This window comes from Sinocyclocheilus rhinocerous, unplaced genomic scaffold (genome assembly GCF_001515625.1).
Source record: "Sinocyclocheilus rhinocerous isolate Xijiao unplaced genomic scaffold, SAMN03320098_v1.1 scaffold299, whole genome shotgun sequence".
Classification (NCBI taxonomy): Eukaryota; Metazoa; Chordata; class Actinopteri; order Cypriniformes; family Cyprinidae; genus Sinocyclocheilus; species Sinocyclocheilus rhinocerous.
In genome coordinates, this window is record NW_015652998.1 from 1,660,031 (window position 1) to 1,669,660 (window position 9,630).

Here is a 9,630-nt window from a genome sequence, read left to right on the forward strand (position 1 = left end):
GGCAAAAATCATAATCACGATTATTTTGGTCAATATTGTAATCACGATTATTTAACACGATTATGAGGGGGCCATATGACCAAAACTTTATAGGAGTAATTTATTTAAAGATACATATCAAATATATATTTCCTGTAAATAAAGTTGCTATGACATCTACATTGTAGAGACCAGCGGAATTCCAAACAAACCAACAAAAATTCCTCAAAATTATTGAAAATAATTAAACCGTCAGTAATTAAAAAAAAAAAGCAAAGGACAAATACAATAGAAAAAGATAAAAATGAAAAACTTTGCTTTAATGTTTTTTTATGCAAGTCTCAAGCAGTTAACAGCCTACTACAGAAATTAATAATCAAATGTAAAATAAAACAGCAGTCTTCTGTAAGAATGAAACTTTTTTGTTTCTTATTAAAGCTACAAAAGTCCTTCACTCAATGCACTGCCCTAAAATTAATTGTTATATTTGTTGTCATTTATTACTTTTTAAAAGACTGAATAAATTGTTAAAGTCTTGTTAATTCATTTCATTAGACACATTTGATGAAATTTGCTAAATCATAAAACAGAATCTAGAAAAAAAAATACAATGGAAAACAATGGAGTTTATTTGTGAACAAACAAGTTTTGTTTATATTCATTCTCAAGCTCTAAAACAGGTGGAAAGCATTTCTTTCCCTATCAATTAGGGCTGCACGATAAATCGCATGCGATATTTAACGCGCATCTTGTCAGAAAAGCCGGTTCTGTAATCAGCGGTAAATCTCCATCACGTGCGTGCTTTCACATTGAGCAGCATTAACTACACAGAGCCGTTGTTCAGGAGTGATTAAAGCTGAGTGCAGCCACGAAATGTATATTTCCTACAGAATTTTCCATGACATTTTAACATTTCATTCATTTTCATGACTTTCAAACTTTTCAAATTCCCTGACATTCCCAGGTTTTCCAGAACCATGCATATAGTTTGCAATAGAGGACTATACTGGAAGCACGAGTCAGGATGTCACAATTTTAAGTAACACAAATAAGCTACAAGACTGAACCTGGCTATGCAAATGTATGACTACAAACAACTGCAGAGTTCCATGTAGGACTAAAACAAGCAAAGAGAATGTCAAGAATTTAAATGTAACTAAAAATGCATTCAATTGCCCGTAATCTCACGGATGTAACAACTTATCACATGATCCAGCGTTCAGGTCAGATTAAGTATCCTAATTCAGCTATAGTCTTGGTTGAATGACTAAACTCGTTTTTCATAAACATAATTACATTTCTAAACATATTTCCAGTCTAATTTAAGTTCATAGGGCAGACTGACTCATGACACATGGTGACCTAACAGGAAGTGGAAGCAGAATGCTGGAATTCATGGGAATGCGGGTCCTACCTGAGTCTGTCACCAGCTCTGTCTACCTCCACAAACTTTAATACCCCTCCCCCTAAATTCCAAACAAATACCAACAACACTGGGGGGGGGGCACCCATTACAAGTTATAAAAGGCAACAGACACACCCCTGTACTCGCATGCAACTCTGAAATGCAACAGCATATATGTTTGCAATCATGTCGGCTCCCAAGAACTCAATTTGACTTCAGTCATTTACTTTAAAAAAGGCTTATGGTTTATTGGCAACCAACAAAACATTTTTTTTTTTAACTAGTCTGCACGCTTGGTAGTGGAGCAATTAAGTAGGGGTGAGTGATATACTGATACATATGATAAACCAGTAGAAATTTGGTACAAATCACCATCAAGTTCACGTGTCACCATGAAAGCCTATCATTTCCACACATTTTTAAGACTTGTCAGTAGTGATCTGCATTCCCGCGGGACCCGACCGGATTTTTAGCGCCGCGGGATTAAATTCCCATATAAAACGCGGTAGGTAACTCTGGTGTAATTTGAATGGGAGCGGGCGGTCTAACAATATCCCGTTCCCGACGTCCATTTAGAACAGCATATCTGCGCTTTATTCTTATTGACCACCGGTACAGCTTGCGCTCAGGACTGTTTTGCACGCACTGCACGCATGCTTTAAACGTCACGCGTTTTATTTGCGTGGTCTGTGCGCAGCATTGGGGATGCAACGATTATAGATTTTGTTGGTACGATTATTGTCTGAGGAATAATCACGGTTTTACGATTATGACGATTATTATGCATTTATTCATTTCCCAACATTACTAATGTATAAAATCACATGAACACTTTTTAGATATTAAAGTGTTATTTATTGCTGGCTTTTGAAACAGAAAAAACACAGTAACCAAGAATACAGCACAAAATAATAATAAACAAAAGACAAACAAAAGTCCATCTCTCAATTTAAATGTGAGATTCTGGAAACGAGATCTAAATTTAGCGGGAGCAGTCAGGTCGGGAAGAAAATGATTCTAAGCGAACAACGGGTGAACAAAGAGTGTTCGGGTGGGTGCGGAATAGAACCTTGCGGGAGCGGGACTAAAAAAACAGTCCCGCGCAGACCTCTACTTGTCAGTTTAAAGTCACGAGAAAATGTGAGTAGTGACCTTTTCTTCCATTTTGTGACATACATTAGAGTGCAATGATTATCAAAAATGTAGGATGGGACTTGGTTCTGTGCATCATTTGTTAATTGGATTTTGAGATGTCGGCATTGCATTTAAAAGTGGAAGCAGATGAACCAAATCTTGCAGGGTCTGGGTTTAAGCGGACTAAATGATTGGAGAAGTCCACCATACGTCCCCAGCGAGAAGCCATTAGCGCATCACGGAGCAAGTGTAGGACGAGCATTTGTGGTTAAAAAGTATATACATTTTTATTTTTAGAAAATGACTGATCGTTTCAATTATTCCTCGTCTGGGATCATGTAGAGCCCTTTGAAGCTGCATTGAAACTGTAATTTGGAAGTTCAAACTGTTGAGTACCATAGAAGTCCATTATATGGAGAAAAAAAAACTTAATTTCTTTGCAACTGAAGAAAGAATGACATGAACATCTTGGATGACATGGGGGTGAGTAAATTATCAGGAAATTTTTATTCTGGAAGTGAACTAATCCTTTAAACATTATAAGGTCAAAACGTCTTAAAAAAAAAGAAACAAACAAACAAACATATGCATGGATGAAATGTTCATAATAACATGCATTTAGAAAAAAAAGGGAACTCAATTCGGTATTTGCATGCTACAGAGCAACCTAAAAAACGTAAAGGACTGTTATTTCATTCGTGTCTGTTCTCTTGTATTTGTACTATTGCTCGTAAATAGTTTTTTATTAGACTATTTACTTGTCTTCAGTTTGAGAATGTTTTACTTTGGTTAGGCTAGTATTTGGTTTTGCTATGATATCGAAATTGGCATTAAGAATAATTTTATTTCCACCTAAAATATTAATAATCGCAACAACCTTTTTATATGCAAAAACAACTATATTGTGATATGTTATCATGAAATGAAATTATTCATATTGTGATTGCTTTTGGTCATATCACCCACTCATACAAGTATGCATTAATTTTTCTGCAAGCAACTCTTGATTGAAAAACACCTGTCATGTGTCAACAAAGGTGAATCTTGTTTGACTATCACAAAATCTTGGATAAAAAGGAAGTATACCCTTGAATCTATAAGTGGCTGCAGTTTTAGAAAAACTTCCTAAATGGGATTGAGAATTAAACATCTACAGGACCCAACAGGTGCATCTTGGTGTATGACGACAAACCCGCATGACAAGTCGCCCTGAAACCCAGCGCCACACTTCATAATCATAATTGCAAACGATTGTTCCTCTGGCACCGAGGAAGAAAAATCTAAACTTAAAGCTTGTCGTTTTAACATTTGCGTCACATGAAATTTCAGAAGCTGTAGTGGAGATACATTTACTGAAGCCCGAGTACTAGTGCTGACACTCAGATTAATGTGAACGTTGTAACATCTTGCACCTACAGACACAAATATGACACAGATGTCAGATCCCAAGTTTACCAACACAGTGCAAAGGCCTGGCAGGGTACCGTCACGCAGATAAGCTTTGCTAAACAGCTAATATTTCTAGCTAATATTTAGTTACGTAGCAAGATCCACTTAGCTTCCCGGCTAGCGACATTTCTATATCCTTCAAAATGACTGTCACTGAGACGCGACGTGTGGCGAGTTACACTTTAAAGGGTGTAAACTGAAGTGCCAAGTGGTTGAATGCGGTGAAATGATTTCGGGATGGCTAACTAGCAGACGACGGCGTTGCCCCCTGATGTTCTCTTTAGGCCCAAATCGCAGCCTTCGTCTCTGAGCCCGTGCTAAGCTAAGCTAACTCGCCAGAATTTGAGCCATTTAGAAACGCAACGTGGGTCGGGAGAAACGCGCTCATGGCTGCAAACAGCGCTCCGCGCAAGAGTGTTGTTGTATAAATGTTGCCAAGAATGGGACGTGATAAGTCGGCCTCTTTAGATGAGGTGATTAATCCCAGGGTTTTGGTGGGTTGGGAATGAAGCCTATTAAGGCTAGCGTTAGAGTTAGCATGTGAGCTAGCACACACACTCACACACTTTCCTGCTGGCTGACTCGCTCTCACCTCAGACACCTCATCCTCGTCGCTGCCGGATCCGGGGCCTGACGACAGCACTGCGGCCGCTGTGAGTTTGAAATCAAGTCTGTCTGTGGTGGGCCCGCCAGCCTCGCCGAACAAGCGGACTTTCTTGCCACCGACGCCGATCCCGAGGCCCCCGAGTCCGGCTCCTGGTGTAGCTCCAACCCCCATCCCTAACGCAGGGGAACGCGGAGTCACCGAGTCAATCTCGTCCTCGAAGCCGTCCGTCAGCATTGCCGTCCCGGCTACTGCATCCTGCATACTTTCCTAAATAATACGTCTGTTTGTGAAGATAATGTTGTCTCTTCACTTTCTTTGGGGTTATACTGTTATAAAATAATTACGTTTTACTTCAGAAAAATCCTCAAACTCTCCTGAAGCGAGAAGAGAATCTCTTTCCCCCAAGCCATTAACTTTCTAACAACCTACCATACTTCGATCCATTTGTGTATTGTCCCACCCCTGTTCAAAATATGCGAAGGCTATTGGGCACGAGAGTTAAGTACTGGAACCCGATTGGCTGCAACACACGCTACTCGAGCGAAAGCAACGCGACGTCAAGGTTGGTTTACAAGAGGGCTTTAAGATTTAACGCCAGGAAACATCATTTAGTAAATACGATTGGACGCGGGCACGCTTGTCACTAATTCCCGCCCTCTTGATACGCCTATTTTTGTCTTTTTCGAGAAAGTAGAGGTTAATTTGTTTTCAGAATCATATTTAGGAAGTTTTGTGAATTTTCGAGGTGTCATGTTTACTGTAATGCAATGGAGGGTGCATCAGAATAGCATCACCAACTGTCGAATTCTTTTATGAATATAATATCTAATGTTGATAGTTAAAAGTCTGTCATCTCTGCGTCCGATATTAGGCAACTCTTATTATTTAACATGTTAGGACAACTGTGTCAATAACAGTTTAGAGGAGGGTGCGACTGACCTGGGTGAAGCAATACCCGGATTTCTGTGAAAGATTTAGTTATGGGACTTGTAGTTTATTTTGATTAGTATCTGATATTGTGTAAACATTATCAAATATGCGGAGAAGAGTTATAATATATTGTATCTAGTGGCAATATTTTACTTTCTTTTTTTTTAAATTTTGCATAGGGATACTTTTGTCATATTCGTCTGCATAAATATATTTACCTTCTTATTTTGGTATAGAAGCAGTGAGTCACTTTCATATAAAATGTATGACTTTATGCTATTATGATTGAGTCCATTGAAAGCTGTTTCATCGCAGGTGAAACTGAAAACTAATATGAGGAGACATTCAAACTTTCTATTCTAATATCCAAATTCGATGTTCATAAACTGTTTAGATGATAATTAAATGCTCAAATAAAGCTTTCACTCAGCTTTATAATTTGAAGAACTCTTTATTCTATAAATGTTAAATTTTTCTAAAAGATAATGTTACATTATTCTAAATAATAAAGTTTTAGTTTCTTTTTACATGTGAAAGTTTTTTCAGGCGATATTTTTAAAAATTGCATGCTTATTTCACTTTCATATTATGCAAATATTGGTTTTATAGGTGAATTCATGTCATCATGTCATTCAGACTCTTCACTTGTGACTAAAATATGAATATATACAGTACAAATACAACCTTAGATTAACATATATGTAAATACCATGATTATGGTATTGAAAATTAACGTAAATGCATACATTTCACGTACAATGGTATTCTTATTTTTTCATTGTTTCTCAATGGCATGCAGATATATCATCATATCACAGCTCGTTTGACATTTACACCATTTACAAGCATTGTAAAAAAAAAAAAAGAGCGACATTTCTTCAATTTTAAATGATTTAAATGGGTAATTTTAAGGTTTAAAGGTTAAAGTGGGGGACGGGGTCTGAACGTAGATCAGAATACTCAATACTCCCATACTCAGAACTTGTACTCTGCATTTAACCCATCCAAGTGCACACACACAGCAATGAGTGGTGAACAACACACACCGTGCACGCCCCAGAGCAGAGCAGACATTTTTGCTGCAGCGCCTGGGGAGCAATTGGGGGTTTGGTGCCTTGCTCAAGGGTCTCACCTCAGTCATGGTATTGAAGGTCGAAAAGAGCACTGGTCATTCACTCCCCCCACCACCAGTACCGAGACGCGAACCCGTGATCTTTGGGTTATAAGTCAGACTCGCTAACCATTAGGCCACGACTGCCCAAATTCTGTTTCTTTTTATGAAAGCTTAATTACAAGGATGAACTCAAAAACATAGAAAGAGCCATCAGGTTCTCACTGCTGAGTGAGTCAGCGTTCTGACAGCCTGTATTACAGGAGCGAGTTTGGGCAACTAGTCATAAGGCAAAGTGTAGAGAATTGTGTCTAAAGCTGAAGAAATGAATGGTTATGAAACCATTTTATTTTTCTCTCTCTATTCAAGCTGTACGTCTTTCAGTACATATTCTTCCCACACATTTGACCAATTCATTTACATGACATTTCCAGTTGCTTGTAATTACAGGAAAAAGATTCTATTTTAAAACATCATTTTAGAGGCTGCACTCAAAAAAAAAAAAAAAAGAGAGTAATTTCTATCAGACAAACTCTTTAAGAGGAGAGAATAACAAGAGGAATTTTTTTATTTTATTTCCATGTCTTTTTTAGTAAACACTAACATTCCCAGCTTTTCCATGGCTGTGAGAACCCTGTAACAATAACTGTCAACTTTTCACTTACGGAATAGTCTCCAAACATTCCGTATATATTAATCTCCTGTATGTTACTGTATATGTTATTTGTTCATCACAGAAGAGTTTATGAATTTATGAGTTTCATTGTTAAAACAATGTTTTGTAAAAATGATGTTTTAATATACAAAGAAATACATATGTACAACAAGCTAAATATGAAATGAGCTAAAAAAAATAAAATCACAAATTCATTCACAGGCATGAATCCCCAGAGTACTAGTGATAAATCACCAGTTTACATGATTGACACAAATTAATGTATATTTGTAGGCTACAGGGTGTTCAAAAACTCCTTCACCTGAAAGGAAACAAAAAAAACAACAACTTATTTACGATGTAAAATCATGTCGAAACATGACAGTTCTAAAACACTTTACTATGAGGCAGAATTCTTATTATGCTATTTGTCCACAGACCCATATAGAGTATACGTACCTTATCAGTAATACCTTCTTGCTTAATTCGGTCATTTTTAAAATCCTCATTAACATCCAGGACCAGTATTGGAAGGTCTTTAAGATACTTAAAATCCAACCTGTATATGACGAGATACCCATTTAGATACTCAAACAATGAAAAACAGCTCAAATACAAGTTTCAGCACATAGTAAGTTGATCACTAACTTTGTGGTTCGGTTGTACAGCCAACACTCATGCTTATAATGAAGCTTCTCCAGGTAATCCAAGGGAATCCCTTGTTCCTCCTCTCGTCCTCTGAACTGAAGACGCTGCATACACCTCTGTAGATCATGTGTTTAATCAATACATCATAAAATGGTCACATTTACATCACTTTTATGTTACTACAGGTGAACCATGCACCATGCAAGGAGCTGTGTGTTACCTCGGGATCAGCACGAAGATAGATCATGGCATCAAGCTCAATCTGGGACTCAAACTGAGTGAGGAGCCATGAATGCCAGTCTTGATAGATGGCCCACTCAGTCTCATTCAGATCTCCAGACTCAAAGAGGTTAGAGGCAAACACATATCTGGAGAATTAAAAACGTAAGACTTTTTAATTTTTTCAGTTTAACACCATTTTTAAACTCTTTTCCAAATTCCAGACAATCTGTTTAATGTCTGTACCGATCACTGTAGACGGAGCGCTCAAAGAACTGGACTGGCTGCTCTGCCTGCTGAAGTTTGGCAGAAGGAGGCTGAAGCTGTGCACGGACGCGACTCAAGCAGGCGTAGGTCTGGAAAGTGTAAGACCAGCGACTGGGCTTGTCATATAACATCTGCAGCAGGTTGCCTCCACTCTTCTGGGATGTGCTAAGCTCCTACAGGGATAGGTTATTAAAAAAAATCACTCACGTTAACGTTTAAGACCGAGTTTGAAAACACTTCCTTAATAAAATATCTTGTATACAGACATACTGTACCTCATACTCATTCTCTGTGCTTTGTACATTGCACCACTTCCCAATGGGCTCTGGTATGACCTCCCACTCCTCTGACACCCGCTCCAACAAGCGCACAAAAGTTGACTTCCCTGCCGCTGTTGCACAAATATACATGTTGTAAAATACAAAACATCAATACAAGCAATAATAATTAGTTTTCTGCATCATCAAAGATAAAAAATGTACAGCGCTCTCTTCCACCCTCAATACCACGACTGAGGTGAGACCCTTGAGCAGGGCACAGAACCCCCAACTGCTTCCCAGGCGCCGCAGAAATATGACTGCCCACTGCTCCGGGTGTGTGTTCGCTACTGTGTGTGTGCACTTGGATGGGTTAAATGCAGAGCACAAATTCCGAGTATGGGTCACCATACTTGGCCACATGTCACTTCACTTACTTTGTCTGTCTATGTTTATGTCTGGCATTAATTGCCAGAAGCATGCTTAAACCAAATGTTGTAGCAGGTATTAAATGTTGCAGACTTTTTAAGGTTTATTATTATTATTATTACTATTTTTGTAATTAGTTTAAATTATAGTATGGTTGTCATAAAACATCATCATCACTTGTTAACCGTTCCATAATTTTTAATAAATGTTTCAGGACGTTTAAAAATACTTTTTGCAATTCTTATACCAAACATGTGGCAAGAAGACTAACTATTTAAACACAATTCAGTCTAATAATAAGAATAATCGACGGCTGGCTCTACAAAATAGACCTAGTATTTGGCGCCAACAGCACTACTGTATTTAAAGCTGCAGTCCGTAAGATTTGCCTCTTTGTCGCCATCTCTGTTTGAAAACCTGGAATTGCAGTTGCTTGCGGAATTATCTTCCTTGCGCGGGTTGTACTCTGGCACGGCTCCAGCGCGGATGAATCTAATGTTTTGAGGAGTATGTGTGGCAGTCAGTCACCGCACCGGTGTG

General features: G+C 38.3%; 2 protein-coding genes across 6 annotated transcripts in view; both read right to left on the minus strand.

The window, feature by feature from the left end:
- Positions 1-5,032, minus strand: part of LOC107715358 (ankyrin repeat and KH domain-containing protein 1-like) — a 65,402-nt gene extending 60,370 nt beyond the window's left edge. For all 5 annotated transcript variants that reach the window (XM_016521472.1, XM_016521471.1, XM_016521473.1 and 2 more), the window contains exon 1: positions 4,560-5,032. In XM_016521472.1, coding sequence (XP_016376958.1) covers positions 4,560-4,835 — 276 coding nt within the window. In that variant the 5' untranslated portion in view covers positions 4,836-5,032. The remainder of the gene's footprint in view (positions 1-4,559) is intronic.
- Positions 5,033-7,190: 2,158 nt separating this feature from the next.
- LOC107715300 (deoxycytidine kinase-like) overlaps positions 7,191-9,630 on the minus strand; it is an 8,181-nt gene continuing 5,741 nt past the window's right edge. Inside the window, exons 2-7 of the mRNA XM_016521375.1 lie at positions 8,680-8,795; positions 8,384-8,577; positions 8,139-8,286; positions 7,919-8,034; positions 7,730-7,829; positions 7,191-7,592 (exon numbers count right to left, since the gene is read on the minus strand). Coding sequence (XP_016376861.1) covers positions 7,566-7,592; positions 7,730-7,829; positions 7,919-8,034; positions 8,139-8,286; positions 8,384-8,577; positions 8,680-8,795 — 701 coding nt within the window. The 3' untranslated portion in view covers positions 7,191-7,565. The remainder of the gene's footprint in view (positions 7,593-7,729; positions 7,830-7,918; positions 8,035-8,138; positions 8,287-8,383; positions 8,578-8,679; positions 8,796-9,630) is intronic.